The sequence below is a fragment of the Procambarus clarkii genome, chromosome 85 (genome assembly GCF_040958095.1).
Source record: "Procambarus clarkii isolate CNS0578487 chromosome 85, FALCON_Pclarkii_2.0, whole genome shotgun sequence".
NCBI lineage: Eukaryota > Metazoa > Arthropoda > Malacostraca > Decapoda > Cambaridae > Procambarus > Procambarus clarkii.
This window is the reverse complement of record NC_091234.1, coordinates 20,251,606-20,273,989: the sequence shown is the minus strand read 5'-3', so window position 1 is coordinate 20,273,989 and position 22,384 is coordinate 20,251,606. Positions and strand designations below refer to the sequence as shown.

Below are 22,384 nucleotides of genomic sequence, written 5' to 3'. Positions count from 1 at the left end.
TTATGAACTACCGAGAGGGAGTTTACCATATAAACTGCTACCTATATAGTGGGAGTTTACCATATAAACTACTAGTGGGAGTTTACCATATAAACCTAGTGGAAGTTTATTTGGGTGGAAAAATGTCATTCCATAAAAAAAGGCTCACAAATCAAGACAGCTCACTAATAACAAAAAAAATACCACAATGGTGGTACTGAAAACTGTTCACTCGAGTTATAACATTGGTCTACTGGTAGAAATTCACAAAATAGAGGAAGGATCTTGTAGGTTAACACCCAACATGACTTCACACAACACACAGGGATCACACTAACGTGATGCATCAAATGCAGTCTCCGTGGGGTAGTGGTAAGACACTCGCCTGGCGTTCCGCGAGCGCTATGTCATGGGTTCGTATCCTGGCCGGGGAGGATTTACTGGGCGCAATTCCTTAACTGTAGCCTCTGTTTAACGCAACAGTAAAATGTGTACTTGGATGAAAAAACGATTCTTCGCGGCGGGGGATCGTATTCCAGGGACCATAGGATTAAGGACTTGCCCGAAACGCTACGCGTACTAGTGGCTCTACAAGAATGTAACAACTCTTGTATATATCTCAAAAAAAAAAGTGAACAAATCCACAAGGGCCGTGACGAGGATTCGAACCTGCGTCCGGGAGCATCCCAGACACTGCCTTAATCAACTGAGCTACGACATGGTAAAAAGAGTTACCATGTCGTAGCTCAGTCGATTAAGGCAGTGTCTGGGATGCTCCCGGACGCAGGTTCGAATCCTCGTCACGGCCCTTGTGGATTTGTTCACTTCAGACAATGTGTACATGTCATGTAAAGCTCTGTAATTACGTCATACACTCAGGAATATTGGAAAGATATTCTTGTGCTGTAGCCAGATTTTTGCCAGTGGAGGCTAATAGATCTACTTCACATTTTATGTTCTCTCCTAATTCCATGTATGACAAACCTTCCTGTGAGATGGGGATTTTAGATTAACTTATAGCTAGTTTTTTTATGCAGGCGATGAGTCACAATAACGTGGCTGAAGTATGTTGACCAGACCACACACTAGAAGTTGAAGGGACGACGACATTTCGGTCCGTCCTGGACCATTCTCAAGTCGATTGTGAGACTTGACACAATCGACTTGAGAATGGTCCAGGACGGACCGAAACGTCGTCGTCCCTTCAACTTCTAGTGTCTAGTTTTTTTTACCTACACTGTAATCTTTCATAAAGAATAGGGTAGCAGCACATTGCTGTGTATACTTAAGCTTGTTGATAACAAAATATTAACAGTTTAGAACTGTCTATCAAGGATTTCCCTTCTTTAAATTAAACATAACACAGCAACAACATATTAATTGTCCTAGTAGAGTCAAAATCCTGTAATAAATGATACCAAACTCATTTCTGGTTATATTATACCTCAAGCCAATATGCAACTGAAAGTTGTATATTGGCTTGGAACCATTCAAGCTTGTTCGCATTTGTGTTGCTCACGTGGCCCCACAAAGTGAGGCGATTCGATGAAATAACTATGCCCAGGCTTACCACCAAGTGCCGTCGGGATGTTGGGGATATGGCCCTATGACAGAATCATAGGGGATATGGCCCTATAACAGAATCATAGGGCCGCAATCAGTGACCTAACTGATTTACCTCAGGGTAAATCAGGTCAATCAGAACTTTGTCGAACTGTCTTATTTAAGATTTGACCACACCCGTCCCAACTCATCCTCAAATAAACAATAGTACTTACAGTAACTATTTGATCAAACGTACACAAATGTCCCGTTGAAGCTAAAACGTTCTCGTTTTCTATTATTGAATTACCCCCAAATGTTATACTAAAAATATGGGAAACTAAAGAACCTTTACCTAACCTGTCCAATGTGTAAATATGCAATCCCAGACTTAATACAGGTTGATGGGTAATATGGTATTATATACGTGTTCTATACTAGGTTAAGGGGTGTTTATGATTGGTTTTGGCTTTCTAGTCTTTTGTTTGGCGATTTGTAGTGTTTACTTTCCGTGTTTACAGCCAAACTTGAAGAGAGTGGTGTCAGTAATACCTGCATCAGAGACGGGTCCGGGAATGTTGGCACCAGTGGTGGACAGGGAAGGTAAGGCTCCTCCGCCTCTCACTCCAGCATGGTCACCCTCCCGGGGAAGACCTGTATAAATATTATTATTAATTGTCACCGTCATAAGAACAAATCCACAAGGGCCATAACGAGGATTCGAACCTGCGTCCGGGAGCATCCCAGACACTGTCATAATATTAACGTCTCCCAAGATTACAGGATGCCTGCTATTGATGTTAATGCTTACTGTATGATCAGGCATTCTTATTCTGTTTTTGGAATATAAGTAGAGATGAATCATTTACGAAGTTCATATATCTATATATATAGATGTAAAGACCAGTTGGAGGAAATGAAAGAGTACATTGAGATTATTTGACGAATCTCCAATATCTTTTGTTATTCTGGCAGTTTAATCCCTTGATGAAGGCCTAATGTTTAATTTTCTGAAGACATTCCAAATTACTTGAGTATTTAAGATGTAAGAGAAGCACCTCAGACATCTGAGGTGCTTCTAAATAAAATAAAGATAAATCTGTCAGGTGTTGATTTTGCTGCCATTTAAGAGCCATAACCTACACTGATAAACACTAATGTGTGGAAACGCTATAGATTTAGTTGTCTGAAATGGAACTCACTCTAATGCACTGTATTTATATACAATATGTTCTACCTATATACAATAATGTATTGATACAAGTATTTCCTTTCACGACAGGTAAATATTGTTAATATATCAGTATCTTTGTTATTCACCTGTGCTTCCTACATTTAAAATTACCAGACAGGAGAATAAGGTTAAAGGCACCAGTCTCTTCGGAGGCGTGGGGTTCGAATCCCACCGCTGCCACCACTGTAATTAAGACCTGTATCCCTTAGCTTAACACTCTTGACATTCCACTTGACAATATATGACACACCACTCGACACACTCAGCAATAGTGAATATGATTTTGTTTTCTTTACTAAATAATATACGATATAAAGGTCATATATACATCAATTTACAAGGGAAATACTACATTACATATAGTTGATATAATCCCCATTAAACACACGAATTCAAGACAGGTGGATTATGGCATCTCCTCCTCTCTCCCCTGCAAGAAACCTCACTTACCATTCTCGCCAAGGTCGATGAGCATCTTAAGGTGGGCGTTCTCCTCCCGCAGCAGACTCACTTCCCTCTGCAAACTCATGATCACCTTCTCCTTGGGGTCCTGGAGGTCACATGTAAACAAAGACACAAGTGTTACATTTTGTATAATAAACGTATCTAAGCACACAGATAAAGGACAATCTGACAGAGATAAAGACAAAAACTTTGGTCTCCACACATCCACGAAGCTAAAATTTAGTACTAAAAATATATATACACCAGAAGGAATCTTATGAAAACACACCAATTAAGCAGGCGATGAGTCACAATAACGTGGCTAAAGTATGTTGACCAGACCACACACTAGAAGGTGAAGGGACGACGACGTTTCGGTCAGTCCTGGACCATTCTCAAGTCGATTGTGAGAATGGTCCAGGACGGACCGAAACGTCGTCGTCCCTTCACCTTGTAGTGTGTGGTCTGGTCAACACCAATTAACACTGCCTATGAATACGATCTATATATATCATTTAATGTTTCTTGGCAACCGTATCGATACAAAAATTCCTCAAGCCTCTTTATACTTTCTCAACAAAGGTGTCTACCACGAGCATTATCTATCAGGCAGAAAAATTGTCACTAATTATTCTCAACCACCAAATTACTAAACCTAACAATCTTTTCCATAGTTGAGTTATATGCATAGTCAAGTCCCTAATGTGGTACTACCTTCGCTACACGTGTAGCGAGAAGGCTACATAATGTAGTTATGTAGCAAATTACACTAGCAAGAAACAAAGACACATTTCAAATTCATGATCACCTATATGAGGTCGTGGATGCCACTAGGAAGGGCATGTGTGTACTGACCACGAATGTCGTGAAGAGCATGTGTATACTGACCACGAATGTGGTGATGGTCCTATGTATACTGACCACGAATGTGGTGATGGTCCTATGTATACTGACCACGAATGTCGTGAGGAGCATGTGTATACTGACCACGAATGTGGTGATGGTCCTATGTATACTGACCACGAATGTCGTGAGGAGCATGTGTATACTGACCACGAATGTGGTGATGGTCCTATGTATACTGACCACGAATGTCGTGATGGTCCTATGTATACTGACCACGAATGTGGTGATGGTCCTATGTGTACTGACCACGAATGTCGTGAGGATCATGTGTATACTGACCACGAATGTGGTGATGGTCCTATGTGTATTGACCATGAATGTGGTGATGGTCCTATGTGTACTGACCACGAATGTGGTGATAGTCCTGTGTGTACTGATCACGACTATGATGACCTTGTGTGTACTAACCATGACTATGATGGGCTTGGTCCGTATACGCTTGGCTCTGGAGGCATAACGAAGTGTATTAAGCGTTTCGCTAATGTTGGACTTGGCTGGAGACACACACGCTATCTGCAAGAACACAACGAAACTTAATGCATGCAATCCTGAGTACATTGTAGTGTAACAATACTAGTAAATTATTACATAAGTAATCAGTGTTATGTAAGATACAATGTCATTACAGCCTCAAGGAAATTTGTCTTTGATTTACCATGAGTGTGACACCATTCCCTGCTAGGCTATCAGCGAGCAGCTTCGTCAGTTTAGAGTCTCGGTAAGGAATATGACTGTCACGCTTGCGGGAGTCCGAAAGTGCTGCTATGCAGGTTCCTGAAAGTGAAGGAATAGCCATGTGAACATGTTCTCTCTCTCTGCTCACATGCTATAATAGATTGCTGGGAAGACGGGACACCACGAGCGTAGCTCTCATCCTGTAACTACACTTTAGGTAATTATACATGCCTGTAATTTCCATACCTATACCAAAACATAGGCCTACCAACTACTACTGAATGTGCTACATGCTAAAGGATAAATGATTTTGTTTTCTGAAAGTTAATAGGCTATTATACATGCCATTTACAGATTAACTGTCTCTCTAGATTCCCACCAGCCCTGCAAAGCTTATATTTGGAGCAATAATTGCAAGGTTATAATGATATCTAGACGACATATTTGTGTTCTACTGTACGTTGGAGAAGGCTTTTAAGAGATGCGCTTAAAACGAATGAAACCCCTTCAAAACATATTTTAACGTTATCTCTTCTGTGTCAGCCCGTCCTCAGAAACAATGGCTCAATGGTCCTTAATCCAGTCACAAAATCACCCCTAATTACGCAACATGTTTTCTCATATAATACACCGTATTTTGACGTTATAAATCGCCAGGGAATTAAAGATGGAGGTATTGTACAGTACTATGAAAAGTGGCGCCTAAAAGTGACGATGCTATGCAGTAGTTAAGTGTTTCAGGATTATTTTTGTTGGAATACTTACCGGTTCACTTATCATTTTCTCCATATTATATATAAAGTGTGTGTGTAATTACCTAAGTTTAATTACCTAAGTGTAGTTACAGGATGAGAGCTACGCTCGTGGTGTCCCGTCTTCCCAGCACTCTTTGTCATATAACGCTTTGAAATTACTGAAGGTTTTGGCCTCCGCCGCTTTGTGTGTGTGTGTGTGTGTGTGTGTGTGTGTGTGTGTGTGTGTGTGTGTGTGTGTGTGTGTGTGTGTGTGTGTACAAATTTATGTATTTGTGCATGTGCTTTTATATGCATATTTGTGTGAATATATATGCATGTGTATGTGTTTACCTTTACATTATACCTTTGAACTAAAATATGAAAATAGAGAGATATTTGTGAGAGAAGTACAGTGAGCAAGAGCCGTACACAGCACACGAAGGAATCATTCCCACTTATGGTCAGCCGATTAGCGTGACCAACAACATTTTGAAACCTGACATAGTTACCAAAGCCGTGGCGAACTATAACCACAATCGAAATGCTTATTCAATATAAGAGAAACTTCCAGTATTAACAGCACGAACATTAGCTGTGAGATTATTCGACTAAACAATCAATAAATTGTATGTTGGCCAGTTACCTAGCAACCATTGTTTCTCCCCTTTCATCATAACTTTTCTACACCAACAGACAAGATTCTTCAAATGTAATTTTGTATATTTCCCCTTAAAAACACTACTTTTATGTGTCTTGTTTTATGTTTGTGGACAATGCCGGACCTGTTCTCCTGCTTCTAGCCTCACGCATTGGTTCTCTATTTTCTTTTTCGTTTGAAAAATTGCGCGAGGCTATGGCGGTCAGCAATACACTAATATTATGAAAATATGGTCAACTCTAATATCACTCTACATAAATTACCTACCAAATAACACTTGAAATGTTTATATTCACACAGAAATCACAATAGCGTGATGTATCAAATGAACAACTCCACAAAGGCCGTGATGAAGATTCGAACCTACGTCCGAGAGGATTCTACACTAATTCAATAAGTGAATATTATTATGCTGCTAATGTCGTGGCTGAGGTCGATAGGTGGATGGTGAGGGCTTAATTAATAAAGTGGGTCCCTTAATAATTAATTAAGTGCTCGTGAAGAACAACCACTTAATAGATTTATGATTTTGTAGCAACAATTTAGTACAAAAACGTAATATAAGAACTATGTTAAACCTAACCTTAACTAGGCCATGTATATCAATGTTATACCACAGGTTATACATCTTGCGTGGGCCGGAATAAGTCACATTGTATAACGTGTCAACACTGACATACAATATATACAGTGCTGAATACAGTCTAACAAGTCATCATGCCATAATAACCACCTCGTGTGACCTTGAATGATAGCAGCTCGATATCGCTATATCCCGGCTGCATCTAGCCTGTGTGTGTGTAGATTTGCACCAACTAAACATTTTTGGTATACGTGTATTTAGTATATTGTTATGCCTCTTCTTCGTGTATTTAACCGATAATGTATATTTGTGAACCTAGTCTTGCCTTTAGCATTTTCCCAGATATTGTCTTTGTTCAAATGCCTTTAGCATTTTCCCAGATATTGTCTTTGTTCAAATGCCTTTAGCATTTTCCCAGATATTGTCTTTGTTCAAATGCCTTTAGCATTTTCCCAGATATTGTCTTTGTTCACATTATTTTAGTTATATCATCATGGTAGACACCTCTTCCCGCCCTCCTTATAAAGAAGATTTTTTTCCTTTTTATGCTTCTTACGTTAATTTCCAAAATAGATTACTGGCGCCACAGGTTAGGCTACCGCTTAGCCTTGGCCGGTGGTGGTCAAAACATGTCTGCTGATATATTTATTGGCAGCCGTCTGCCAAGATAACAGGTGGGAGTGTGGGGGGACCTGTCAACTCCCCTTCACATAGGATAACAAGTGTTTACAGTATCTAGCTCCATTATGAAACCCTCATAATTACTTGTTTTAGCAGTTCATTATCGCTCAAATATCTATATTTTTTACACACCTGGTAATCAATTTGCATTTTGTACAAACACATAGCTATAAATATATTAAGAGTTTGTTTCTGTATTCAAGGTTGCAGGCCTAGATGCTTCGGGGGTTATCCTCGCCCAACTTTTAATGATGACACGAGGATGGTGTGGGACTGTCAAAGTCATGATTGTCATGACTGTATGACTGTCATATTAGACTAGATGCAGTCAGCCATATTGCCCTTATTTAAGAAATATTGACCCCTTCGGATTTCGATATAGTCTAAAATCGAGGACATTTCCCCCATAGAGTTTTGAGAAGTTATTAATCTTATTATAATATTACAATTAATTTCGCAGTATAAATATTTTGTAAAAAGTGGTAAATTATCTAAGATTAAAACAAAGATATCCCCTTATTGCTTCTAGGAACTTGTATGTATTGGTCATTAGACCTTCTTAAGTTTCCTGTTGGTCTTATGTTCATGAACCATTTAGTGCATATAAATCGACTTGAGAATGGTCCAGGACGGACCGAAACGTCGTCGTCCCTTCACCTTTTAGTGTGTGGTCTGGTCAACATACTTTAGCCACGTTATTGTGACTCCTCGCCTGCAGACTTACCCAGTACCATGAGGGACTTGTTGATGTTGTTCGCCTCCTCGAGTGTCTTGCCCTCAGAGTTGGTCTTCTTGGTCATCTCAGAGCCGGCCAAATCCACGAAGTTGATTTTGCCGTTCCTGGTGACGTATACCCCATCGTCGGCCTGCGCCAAAGAACACACATTAACACGCACATAACTCAGAATGACGTGATACATCAAATGAACAAATCCAGCGCATAGGTATTTTCAAGAGGAAACTAGATTTATTCCTGCAAGGAGTGCCGGACCAACCGGGCTGTGGTGGGTATGTGGGCCTGCGGGCCGCTCCAAGTAACAGCCTATTGGACCAAATTCACGCAAGTCAAGCCTGGCCTCGGGTCAGGCTTGGGCAGTAGAAGAACTCCCAGAACCCAATCAACCAGGTATATGTGGACCTGCGGGCCGATCCAAGCAACAGCCTGGTGGACCAAACTCTCACAAGTCAAGCCTGGCCTCGGGTCGGGCTTGGGGAGTAGAACAACTCCCAGAACCCCATCAACCAGGTATCAACCAGGTATCAACCAGGTAACCCTCAGCAAGGCCCTTGTGGATTTGTTCAAGCATTAATAATCCAATTATAAAATGCAAAATCACGGCCACATAGTACAAGAAAGTCATAAAATATATCCCACTTTGCAGATGATGAGTCACAATAACGTGGCTGAAATATGTTGACCAAACCACACACTAGAAAGTTAAGGGACGACGACGACGTTTCGGTCCGTCCTGGATCATTCTCAAGTCGACTGGAGAATGATCCAGGACGGACCGAAACGTCGTCGTCCCTTCACCTTCTAGTGTATGGTCTGGTCAACAAATCCTACTTTGCTTTAGTTCAAGTGTTCTATCACCATTCAAATTTATATTTCTTGATGAAGTGTAATTAGGGCAAAGACTGACCTTCTGTTCCGAGGTGATGTTGACGGAGAGAATTGTATGACTGCGGGAGGAGTACTCGTTCATATTGTGAGACGCCACTGCCCGGTTCCTCAGACCTGAAGAAACAAATCTTATTAATCTCACTCATCCCGATTATCTTCTTCAGTCTCCCATTCTATATATTGAATACTCTAGGAGCACAAACGATGTAAATCAATGATTAAGAAGGAACTCTCATTTCTAACTTGCAACTGTTTTCTCTTAGGTGTGTGAATCTGTCTGTGAATCTGTCTCCTTAACACTTAAATCGTGTCTTTTCTACCTTTATTCATCCCTTAAATCCTTCTATGTACATGTCCTATTACTACTGTTTCTATGCAGGCGAGGAGTCACAATAACGTGGCTGAAGTATGTTGACCAGATCACACACTAGAATATGAAGGGACGACGACGACGTTTCGGTCCGTCCTGGATCATTCTCCAGTCGACTTGAGAATGGTCCAGGACGGACCGAAACAACGTCGTCCCTTCACCTTCTAGTGTGTGATCTGGTCAACATACTGTTCCTGCCCTTCCTCACCATACGCTTCTTACAGTCTTTCTTCACCATAAATGAAGCTTCCTTAGATGCTTGTACATCCTTCCTTCAAGAATGAAGCTCCTTCCTTCACCTTGCCTCACACCTTTCCCAAACTTCCCCCTGCTCATCAGCAGCTAACCTTCCTCGAGGACCGCCAGCAGGTCATCCAGCTCAGCGCACTCGATCTCGAAGAGGTTCTCGACGAAGAAGCCGCGTTTCTTCTTGCTCCAACGCACCTGCAGCGGCTTGTTGTTGGTGCCCATGTTGAGGAGGTCGATCACCTGGTGGAGGAGAGCACGTTGGGCATTAGTCTCCGTCGCTAGCCGTGGCGGGGTGCGGCCAAAGGGAACACAGAGGGTTACGCAGGCAGTTCGAAATGTAAATCTTCAAATACTAAAGGCTCAAGTTATGATAGTGTTTCCTAACCTAATATATGTTAGCTGGTTTGGGTTATATTAGATTGGTTATATAGGCTTTAAGGTCGTTAAACCATCGTGAAGGAATTAACCATGGCTCCTCAAGGAAGATGCAAACCATTACAATTTAATAACTCCAAGACACTAGAGGCTAAAACCAATAATGCCTTTCACGTGAACCGAGGACAGACTGACAGACATGAACGCCATCTTCTTGAGGTTATCTTGAGATGATTTCGGGGCTTTTTTAGTGTCCCCGCGGCCCGGTCCTCGACCAGGCCTCCACCCCCAGGAAGCAGCCCGTGAGAACTGACTAACACCCAGGTACCTATTTTACTGCTAGGTAACAGGGGCATAGGGTGAAAAACTCTGCCCATTGTTTCTCGCCGGTGCCTGGGATCGAACCCAGGACCACAGAATCACAAGTCTCGCGTGCTGTCCGCTCGGCCGACCGGCCATCGCTACAACTCTGGAATTCTGGTACTGCTGGATGAGGCGATGGTTCCATGCTGGTTCTGCGTATCCTGATACTACAGACAATTCACATACAGTAGTAATATATTATTAAAAATGTTCCCTCTCTCAGATACCCTCTCCTCTCTCTGAATTTAACAGGTGCCTTCCCCTCAGCCTGAACTCTACCACTAGTATCCTCTTTTCTCCTATTATTCTCATTAACTTGCATTTGCTGGGATTGAATTCCAGTAGCCACTTGTGTAATTATGTAGCTTCTACAAACACTATTGTAGAATTTTGCAGTCTTCCTGTCCTCGACATTCTCGCCAGCTCAGTCTCGCCTTTAAATATCGACGTGTACAAGTCCTGCCTCCTTCAGCAGTTTGAGTAGAATTTGTGTACATCCAACATTACCCTCGCTAGTTCACTACACAACTGACACGTGCTCTCGACGCTCGCACGCACGCACGCACACGCACGCACGCACGCACGCGCACGCGCGCACACACACACAATGTAATGTACAGAGATATTAGAAAGAACTTTTTTAGTGTCAGAGTGGTTGACAAATGGAATGCATTAGGAAGTGATGTGGTGGAGGCTGACTCCATACACAGTTTCAAGTGTAGATGTGATAGAGCCCAATAGGCTCAGGAATCTGTACACCTGTTGATTAACGGTTGAGAGGCGGAACCAAAGAGCCAGAGCTCAACCCCCGCAAACACAACTAGGCGAGTACAACTAGGTGAGTACACACACACACACACACACACCTTATAACCAAGACCCAACCACATCAAACAAATGCTCAACCCTGCACTGGGGAGACATTACACAGGGCCTCCTGGTGGTCAACCACCACCATACTAACTCACCACCCTGTCATAATCTCCACCCAGCCACAGGGGCCAGAGTGTGACGTCTTCCGACTTCCTCTACAACTCCCGCTGAACCACAAGCTGGAATTTGCAGATCGATGAGCGGGTTCGCGGTCAGCACAGCCGGCCAAGGCGTCGTCGACACGCTGGCGTTATAATTAATCGACGTGATGTATCACCTGCTCCAACAAGTCGTGCAAGTCAACATGACTTGCCTCTAGAGACGTTGCTAGCTACGGAGTCTCGCTGAAGGAAGGAAAACCTCTCAGCCTGCTAACAGGAGTCACAAGGCGTCTACTCCTGCACCCACATACCACTTACGGGCTATTCATGCCCGTACCACCTCTTGGGTGGCTTAATTTTTATGAATCATCAATCAATGTACGACGGGAGACATCTCCCGTCACACAGGGTGCAGTCGCACCTCCACAGATCTCCAGTATCAGCTCTTGATACTGGTAATGGCTCAAAAGGGCCGCCACTTACGGGCTATTCATGCCCGTGCCACCTCTTGGGTGGCTTAATCTTTATCAATCATCAATCAATGTACCCACACCTGTGAAGGACGCGAACCTGTGTGCCAAGACATTACCTTCTCGTTGTAGATCTCGAGGTAGGAGGCAGTGAGGGTGAACTCCTGATCGTCACGACTCTGCAGCTGGTTGAAGAGGTACACGAACGATCTGAAGATGAGGCCGTGGCTCTCTGAGAACATGTCGGGCCCTTTGTCGAACTGGGGAGGAGAAAGTGTACATAAGTATGGTGAGTGAAGGTGAGGCTCACACACGGGGGACGGTAATCACGATGAACTTGGTGTAGAGAGGGAGGGATTGGTTAGAGGTTATAGGGGGGGATTGGTTAGGGGTTATGGGGGGGGGGATTGGTTACTCAGGAGAGCTTAAAGAGGAGAGGGGGGGGGGGTTGTGATGGTGTACCAGTGATGATGGGAGTGACGCTGATGAGAGAGCCATGAGTGAATGAGTCGATGAGTTGACTTGGATGAGGAAGGACTCGCCTCCAGTAACAAATGCTGCTCTCTCTACCACCACAAAGTGGCTCTCAACACGCTCACGATATCAACACACTTCAGGGACACACTTTCACTAGGGGGGAAAGAGTTAAGACACTTTCACTGCTCCAGTAGGACTTTTAGACCCACGTGGCTTTCATACCGACTCCTCTACGCCTGCTATCGTTACGTGGACCGTCTAATTACCCTCCTCGCCCGACCATTAAGAGTCCTACTCCCCCTATGTACATAGCCAAGAAGGCCCCTAGTTTCGTCTAATAACAATTAGAGGGAGGCGAGATGCCGAAGATTTGAGTTTTGTAGATTTTAAGTTCGTTTGGTGAGAGTGAGTTCTGCAGCAAAGATGGCGGCCCGGCTCCAGGTGACGGCGGCAGAGAAATCCCGCCAAATGCGGTGACGCTGTCTCCTGGTTTTGGGGAATATGATTGGTCGGATGCGGGGATGTATCCAGTTTGACGAATCAGAGCGCGCCCCATGGCGTGACGTAGCCATGACGTCAGCGCTCGAGGTGATACTTAAAAATACTTAAAGCCCGATTTCAGAATGCTGAAAGTGGATTTCAAGAAGCTACACGAATAATCTAATAAATGGCTATTTGAATTCAACCCCAATAAGTGAAACATAAGGAGAAGTACACCAGGAAGGAGCCCAGAGGTTTCCAGAGTAGCTTTACACGTTCTATACGGCTAACGACATCGTGACATCACGGACGGAAACTTGAAGCTCAAATGAGATGTAGTGGACGAAACAAGGCAGTTCCCAACTATGCAGACAGTGATTGGAGAGGGGGGGGGGGGCGAATGTTAATCCCATTCACGGTTTTAAATTAGTTATGAAAAAATCTACGGACGGAAATTACAGCATCAGACGACTGATAGTTAACAAATAAGTAACTTGAGAAATACTCTAAACACAACCAGGTTACACACACACACACACACACACACTGATAAAGACAGGCTATTTAAGACAAGGGGCACACGCACTAGGGGACACAGGTGGAAACTGAGTGCCCAAATGAGCCACAGAGATATTAGAAAGAACTTTTTTAGTGTCAGAGAGGTTGACAAATGGAATGCATTAGGAAGTGATGTGGTGGAGGCTGACTCCATACACAGTTTCAAGTGTAGATATGATAGAGCCCAATAGGCTCAGGAACCTGTACACCAGTTGATTGACGGTTGAGAGGCGGGACCAAAGAGCCAGAGCACAACCCCCGCAAACACAACTAGGTGAGTACACACACACACACACACACACACACACACCTCGACGCTGCCACCCCTACACACACGTATGATACATGTCCAAAGTCGTCTCGTGTGAAACTGAGTACATAAAAAAAACTTTACGATCTGTCAAGTTAATTCTCAACTTCAAAATTATTTACCACGATGTCCGTGGAGCATGCAAGACTAGCAACTCCTGGTGTACTGATGCAATAGTACACACACACACTTATGATAGGGTAAAAGAGTAGCAGTACACACGGGGTGTACTGTGTACAATACAACACAAGATGTACTCTACTGCTGTGTATATTCACTGATAGTGTAATTTTAGGTCTATGTTCACCGTGCTGGTTAATCAGAAAATGATTGTGGTGATTCAACCCGTTCTCGCACTTGCTTACAGTCAATATTGACTTAGTATGTCACATATGCACTTATTAAATAAGTCAATATTGACTGTAAGCAAGTGCATATGTGACATACTAAGTCAATATTGACTGTAAGCAAGTGCGAGAACGGGTTGGGTGATTCTATTTTCCCAATCAGTCGTCGTGTTTGGTCGAGTAGGAGTTTGGATGAGTAGGAAATCATTAGAAAGTTTAAATTTTCACATGATTGTGAAAAGAACAAAAAATGCTTAGATACAATAATGTGACTGAAAAGCAAATAATCGAACCAGCATTGAGAAATTTATTACAACGAGTAGACGAAGCATTAATATAGTAACAGAAGAAGCATTAAGATATGCAATATGGAACAAAAGAATCCATAAGATGCATGTTGCAGAGCTCACTGCAGCAGCATCTGCAACACAGATGAATCTAAGGTGTTGTTAAGCTTGAGCAACTAGTGCAACAAGCCCTTGAACCCTTGCAACCAGCCCTTGAACCCTTGCAACTAGTGCAACCAGCCCTTGAACCCTTGCAACTAGTGCAACCAGCCCTTGAACCCTTGCAACTAGTGCAACCAGCCCTTGAACCCTTGCAACTAGTGCAACCAGCCCTTGAACCCTTGCAACTAGTGCAACCAGCCCTTGAACCCTTGCAACTAGTGCAACCAGCCCTTGAACCCTTGCAACTAGTGCAACCAGCCCTTGAACCCTTGCAACTAGTGCAACCAGCCCTTGAACCCTTGCAACTAGTGCAACCAGCCCTTGAACCCTTGCAACCAGCCCTTGAACCCTTGCAACTAGTGCAACCAGCCCTTGAACCCTTGCAACCAGCCCTTAAACCCTTGCAACCAGCCCTTGAGCCCTTGCAACCAGCCCTTGAGCCCTTGCAACTAGTGCAACAAGCCCTTGAACCCTTGCAACCAGCCCTTAAACCCTTGCAACCAGCCCTTGAGCCCTTGCAACCAGCCCTTGAGCCCTTGCAACCAGCCCTTGAGCCCTTGCAACTAATGCAACCAGCCCTTGAACCCTTGCAACTAGCGCTAGCAAGGGCTAACATAAGCATCAGAAGAGTGGTGTGTGTGTGTGTGTGTGTGTGTGTGTGTGTGTGTGTGTGTGTGTGTACTCACCTATATGTACTCACCTATATGTGCTTGCAGGATCGAGCATTGACTCTTGGATCCCGCCTTTCGAGCATCGGTTGTTTACAGCAATGACTCCTGTCCCATTTCCCTATCATACCTGGTTTTAAAATTATGAATAGTATTTGCTTCCACAACCTGTTCCTGAAGTGCATTCCATTTCCCCACTACTCTCACGCTAAAAGAAAACTTCCTTACATCTCTGTGACTCATCTGAGTTTCAAGCTTCCATCCATGTCCTCTCGTTCTGTTACTATTCCGTGTGAACATTTCGTCTATGTCCACTCTGTCAATTCCTCTGAGTATCTTATACGTTCCTATCATGTCCCCCCTCTCCCTTCTTCTTTCTAGTGTCGTAAGGCACAGTTCCCTCAGGCGCTCTTCATACCCCATCCCTCGTAGCTCTGGGACGAGTCTCGTTGCAGAGCCTCGTTGTGTGACTCGTTGCGAGTCACACACACAGCTCGTTGTGTGTGTGTGTGTGTGTGCGTGTGTGTGTTAAGTTGATGCCACTGAGATGTGTATCAGAGCCAGGCTTCACCAGGTATTAACGAAACCTTTGCATCTTTGCCCCCATCTTAGTGTACATGTTTACACTAAAAAAGTTCTCTATAACAATAATAACCTCGAGATATCAGGTTTTCTAAGCCCGTAAATCGTTTAGTAAATGCAGTTTATGAACATATAGTTCAGTGATTTATTGAACAATCAACCATAGGTGATTGCAGGGCTTATAATATCTAATAATAATATATCTAATATCTACATATTCATACTACATATCTACAATAACATCTACATATCTAATAATAATATAATATCTAACCTACATATATACACAAAGACACACATATTTACGTCTGCTCCTACATAAACAGTGGTTGGTGTGTGGAGTGTTCATGTTGGGGCTATTCTCACTTGATAACAGAGATAACAGCAGCGTGCAGGGAGGTGTGGGCTGACCCGTTCCACATCTGTCACGGCTGACACATGTGTACAGGTGTTTAGTGGGGGGGGGGGAGGGAGAACCGGGGTCACCAGCACCTCTGACACATATTTTTTCTCTTTTTCACTCTTTTTATCTCTCTCTCTATCTCTCTATCTATCTCTCTCTCTCTCTCTCTCTCTCTCTCTCTCTCTCTCTCTCTCTCTCATATATACCTATCAGGCCTCTTAAAAAGTAATTTGATTAAAACTGAACTATCTGAACAAAGCCGTGAGTGGAGGAAAATGAGGGTGTGTGAAGAGGGGGGGGGGGGGGGGCAGAGTGAGTGCACGCATGTTGAATGTTGCACACGCACACTTTGCGTGTAGTGAAGTGGAGAGGGTCAATAGCACCACTCACCCAAGGGTGCTGACACAGGTGAGAGAGTGCACGCACCTGATGGGGGGGGGGGGAAAGGTGGCCACAGCTGTGGTAGGGGGTCCTTGTGTACTTTGTGTGTGTGTGTGTGTGTGTGTGTGTGTGTGTGTGTGTGTAATTACCTAAGTGTAATTACCTAAGTGTAGTTACAGGATGAGAGCTACGCTCGTGGTGTCCCGTCTTCCCAGCACTCTTTGTCATATAACGCTTTGAAACTACTGACGGTCTTGGCCTCCACCACCTTCTCACCTAACAAGGTAGGTGTGTGTGTGTGTGTGTGTGTGTGTGTGTGTGTGTGTGTGTGTGTGTGTGTGTGTGTGTGTGTGTGTGTGTGTGTGTGTGTGTGTGGGGGGGTGGGTGGCAGAGAGGGTGTGCGGGTGCGTGAGTCAGTTTGGGGTTGCGTGCGTACGTGCGTGTGATCCGATTGCGGTCGTGGTGATTCACACTATTTTATAAGTTCTGGGGGCCAGATTCACGAAGCAGTTACGCAAGCACTTACGAACCTGTACATCTTTCCTCGATCTTTAACGGCTTTGTTTACAATTATTAAACAGTTAATGAGCTCGGAAGCACCAGGAGGCTGTTTATAACAATAACAACAGTTGATTGGCAAGTTTTCATGCTTGTAAACTGTTTAATAAATGTAACCAAAGCCGTCAAAGATTGAGGAAAGATGTACACGTTCGTAAGTGCTTGCGTAACTGCTTCGTGAATATCACCCCTGATCCCCAAAGGGACAAGATACGCAGCCCCCAAAACCCCCCCATTTATGAACGAACGCTATTTACGCATGACTGATAACGTGCGAATATTTTTCGAACAGTGCTTAGTTCACAATCTCTGTTCGAATCGCAAATATGAAAATGCATCACCTACGTACGATTATTACAAATAATTGTAATTTCAAATACTTAACCTATATATGCTAATATATAATATTTACTTACATTTGAAAAAAAAATCCTATTTTGAAGGATATGGAATACCGTATGGACCCACAGCGAAACTACGACGTTGGTACAACGTTCGAACAAGTTTTAACACCTAACCAGTCATAACAACCAATATAGCAGGTTGTAGCAACGTTCTAATACGTCATAAACACGTTAAGCCAAGATGTAACAACTTTATTACAAGTTCTAACAAGCGGAAAATAGGGACTGTTACGGTTTGTGCTCCCAGGGGAATGCCGTATGGAATGCTGTATGGAATGCCATACAGAATGCCGTATGGAATGCCATACGGAATGTCGTATGGAATGCCATACGGAATGCCGTATGGAATGCCAAACAGAATGCCGTATGGAATGTCATACAGAATGCCGTATGGAATGCCATACAGAATGCCGTATGGAATGCCGTACGGAATGCCGTACGGAAAGAACATAGACAGAGGCAGGCCGTTCTCAGGGTAAAGTGATTCTAACGACTGGCCAACCTCCCTGGTTAACCACCTCGATATTTATCTATGTATTTGTGATGTTCTGAAGGCTTAAAAAGGTTCCAGTAATATTCTATATGTAAACTGATAAGTGAACATTTGTTCTAAATAAGGAATATTTCTCAAATTACAACTGTATTGTGTTATAAATGCAGGATTTAAAATATAAATTGGCTGTGGTATACTAGTTTTCTTTGATAAGGTCAAGGTTTTCTTTAATGTTAAATTCCAGGGGATACTCAAACATTTTTGCACTTCCTTTTCACACTCGAGTAATACACTATTCTACCTAACCTTAACCAAATCTATCCATGGATAGGGATAAATAACAATAATTATGTAGCCATTCTGAAGTGATTACCACAAGGGTACATAACCAGCAGACAAGTTACCTGAGGAAGAATTGAAATACAAGTTACCGTGAAAAGTAACCGGCTCACAATCCCCGTTTTCTATAAGTTTTAGGTTAGGCCAAGACGGTATCTTGGATTCACGAGTTTTAGTGCCCCGTATTTTGGTCGTTGTAGCAACCCTTAGGAGAACGGACTGTATGTATACAGGTCACGACCTCTCCGCAGGGTGCAGTCGCACCTCCACAGATCTCCAGTATCAGCTAATGATACTGGTAATGGCTCCAAAGGGCCACCACTTACGGGCTATTCATGCCCGCGCCACCTTTTGGGTGGCTTAATCTTCATCAATCAATGCATACTAACACTGGCTCATGAAAGCCAGTTGCTGGGATGATGGATGCTTGTTGATGGTAACTGGAGAGACGGTGATTCTCAGTCCACCAGATGGACTCATGTTTTCAGATGGATGGAGCCACAGCCTGCCAAACACACACCGAAACTACGACGTTGGTACAACGTTCGAACAAGTTTTAACACCTGGTAACCAGTTATAACAACCGATATATCAAGTTGTAACAACACTCTAATACGTCATAAACATGTTAATCCAAGATGTAACAACTTTATTACAAGTTGTAACAAGCGGAAAATAGGGACAGTTTCGGTTAGTGTTTCCAGGGAGTCCATGTAGCTCCGCCTGGTGGAGGAGTCCACATGGACTGCCCTCCCCCCTAGTCCTGAGATCCCACCCGCAATACCTGCCAATATTACGATACAGCTTGGTCCTAATCGTCCCAGGAGGATATTAATATACCCTAATCCAGTCGTTCAGGGTAAAGCCCGAATTGGACAGCCTCTACCGCGACCCCAGTCACGCAAGGATTAGGTTAGATCCCAATGTATTTCAATATAGGAACACTGCTATATCCAACGACGTTCAGAACCTATAGAACCATATAGGGCATAAATACTAGGAATAAGCTAGTAATGCCCTGGCCCAAACTGGGAATGCCCTGGCCCAAGCTAGGAATGCCCTGACCCAAGCTAGGAATGCCTTAGCACAAGCTAGTAATGCCCTGGCCCAAGCTAAGAATGCCTTAGCACAAGCAAGTAATGTCCTGGCCCAAGCTAAGAATGCCTTAGCACAAGCAAGTAATGACTTTCCATAAGTCACCCAACAGAAAGCAAAATATTGCCAGCATGAATTAACTTACCATTCGGCCGACGACAAAATATGTATACGCTCTGATGTAGCATTTCTCAACGTGTTAGTTGAAAATTGCACTATTTACCCGTAGAGTTCAAATGACACAGCGTGATTAAAAAAAATAAAAAAATAAAAAAAAAAATAAAAAAAAAAAAACCCAGTCAACCTCTGTGTTGGACAAACTTGAAGTAGTACAGAATGAGGCCATGAGGATAATTCTTGGTGCTCCAAGATGCACAAGAACCATCAACATGAGGGAAGAACTGAAGCTTCCAACCATACTAGAGAGAATAATGCAAGTCAACACTTAAGCGAGCGAGCCGGTCGGCCGAGCGGACAGCACGCTGGACTTGTGATCCTGTGGTCCTGGGTTCGATCCCAGGCGCCGGCGAGAAACAATGGGCAGAGTTTCTTTCACCCTATGCCCCTGTTACCGCTTCGTGAATCGGGTCCCAGAAGTACCTTGCTTAACGGTGGGTCGAACATTTCGTCACAAAACTCTGAGCGTCTATAACACCCACTGTCCAATGCTAACTAAACGAGTCACAACCAAAAGGTTAAACCCATGGCTTACAACTCATGCCATACAACTCATTGGTTGTATGTGTGTGTGTGTGTGTTGGTTGTGGTAGTACTTGGCATCCATCAGTCTCAGGAGACTATGGAGTTGTGCTCTGGTTGTCGGTCTGGAGTGGCCTCTCCAGGGCGCAAAGCCACGGTAGGTTGATTCAGGGGAGAAGCTGTTACCCAAGCAGCATGTGTGTGCGGGAAAGCGTGAAGCCATTTGAGGAAACTATACTACTATACACCTATGCTGCGTCAAGCATTCATGCTTAACACATCATGAAACATAACATAGCAGTCATTGGTGTCCTTCTATACATTCTAATACGAGTTGAGATGTGTAACGGAGAAGGCAGCAAGATATATAAACGTATATTAAAAAACTAAAGCCTGAATTACGTGACCGGACCCGATTCACGAAGCAGTTACGCAAGCACTTACGAACGTGTACATCTTTCCTCAATCTTTGACGGCTTTGGTTACATTTATTAAACAGTTTACAAGCATGAAAACTTGCCAATCACCTGTTGTTATTGTTATAAACAGCCTCCTGGTGCTTCCGAGCTCATTAACTGTTTAATAATTGTAAACAAACCCGCCAAAGACTGAGAAAAGATGTACAGGTTCGTAAGTACTTGCGTAACTGCTTCGTGAATCTGGCCCCTACTATAAAGCTCCATGCAACCATCACCAGTAGCTACTTTGCTGAGATAAATTTGCGAAAGTAACAAAGCGTATTAGGCCAGAAGCGCCCCGTCTCTCCCGCCACCCGGCAGGACAGTATGGCAGAGGAGGAGGAGGACAAGACACGTAAATCGACTCAAAGATGCCACTCACCGAGAAGAAATTTGGCTTCCGAGACGTTTTGGAGGCTCTGGTTCTGGATGTGGTGGGCATGTAGTACTAACACGCGCCCGGATACGGCAGCACAGTGCGGGGGTGTCACCAGAATTACAGCCATACAAAAATATAGGTTAGATAAGATAATGGTTGAACTGGATCTCCGGGCTATATAATGTGTTCATACTACAACCTGCCTCTCCAGGGGGACCAGATTCACGAAGCAGTTACGCAAGTACTTACGAACCTGGGGCCAGATTCAGGAAGCAGTTACGCATGCACTTACGAACGTCTACATCTTTCCTGAATCTTTGACGGCTTTGGTTACATTTATTAAACAGTTTACAAGCATGAAAACTTGCCAATCAACTGTTGTTATTGTTGTAAACAGCCTCCTGGGGGCTAGATTCACGAAAGCACTTACGCAAGCACTTACGAACCTGTACATCTTTTCTCAATCTTTGACGGCTTTGTTTACATTTATTAAACAGTTAATGAGCTCGGAAGCACCAGGAGGCTGTTTATAACAATAACAACAGTTGATTGGCAAGTTTTCATGCTTGTAAACTGTTTAATAAATGTAACCAAAGCCGTCAAAGATTCAGGAAAGATGTACAGGTTCGTAAGTGCTTGCGTAACTGCTTCGTGAATCTGGCCCCTGGTGCTTCGGAGCTCATTAACTGTTTAATAAATGTAACCAAAGCCGTCAAAGATTCAGGAAAGATGGACAGGTTCTTAAGTACTTGCGTAACTGCTTCGTGAATCTGGCCCCAGGTAACTTTTGGGCACCCAGCTACCTCTCCAGCCTTCACTAATCACTGGTGGATGCTATCAATTTACAGAACAAGCATTTAAGACAGTAATTCAGTCACAGGGAGGGAATTATCAGGGGGGAAAGCGCCAAGCCATTACAACTATATAACACTGGGAAAGGATAAGGATTTGAGATGGGATGGGACGGGGGGGGGGGATGGAATAGTGCCCAAGCACTTGGACGGTCGGGGATTGAACGCCGACCTGCATGAAACAAGACCGTCCAGCCCAAGTGGTTTCAGATTATTTAGTTTATCATATCTGATCTATACAGTTATTTAACGATCAAACTGAAGCACTAGTTTATTACTCTAGTCTATATAAGCCGAGTGGACAGCATGCTGGACTTGTGATCCCGTGGTCCCGTGTTCGATCCCGGGCGAGAAACAATGGGCAGAGTTTCTTTCACCCTATGCCCCTGTTACCTAGCAGTAAAATAGATACCTGGGTGTTAGTCAACTGTCACGGGCTGCTTCCTGGGGGTGGAGGCCTGGTCGAGGACCGGGCCGCGGGGGACACTAAAGCCCCGAAATCATCTCAAGATAACCTCAAGTAGCTATACCGCGCAGTGCCTTGGGTCTAAATGTTCAGTAGTTACCGAAGCTCTTAACCTTGAAATGACCA

The 22,384-nt window shown here is 43.7% G+C and overlaps 1 protein-coding gene across 7 annotated transcripts in view; it reads right to left on the bottom strand.

The window, feature by feature from the left end:
• LOC123746717 (kinesin-like protein KIF12) overlaps window positions 1-22,384 on the bottom strand; it is a 97,757-nt gene that overhangs the window by 18,047 nt on the left and 57,326 nt on the right. For all 7 annotated transcript variants that reach the window (XM_069316796.1, XM_045728436.2, XM_069316800.1 and 4 more), the window contains exons 6-14: window positions 20,945-21,010; window positions 11,981-12,121; window positions 9,778-9,919; window positions 9,080-9,174; window positions 8,161-8,302; window positions 4,761-4,879; window positions 4,514-4,618; window positions 3,206-3,305; window positions 2,074-2,175 (exon numbers count right to left, since the gene is read on the bottom strand). In XM_069316796.1, the coding sequence (XP_069172897.1) occupies window positions 2,074-2,175; window positions 3,206-3,305; window positions 4,514-4,618; window positions 4,761-4,879; window positions 8,161-8,302; window positions 9,080-9,174; window positions 9,778-9,919; window positions 11,981-12,121; window positions 20,945-21,010 (1,012 nt within the window). The remainder of the gene's footprint in view (window positions 1-2,073; window positions 2,176-3,205; window positions 3,306-4,513; window positions 4,619-4,760; window positions 4,880-8,160; window positions 8,303-9,079; window positions 9,175-9,777; window positions 9,920-11,980; window positions 12,122-20,944; window positions 21,011-22,384) is intronic.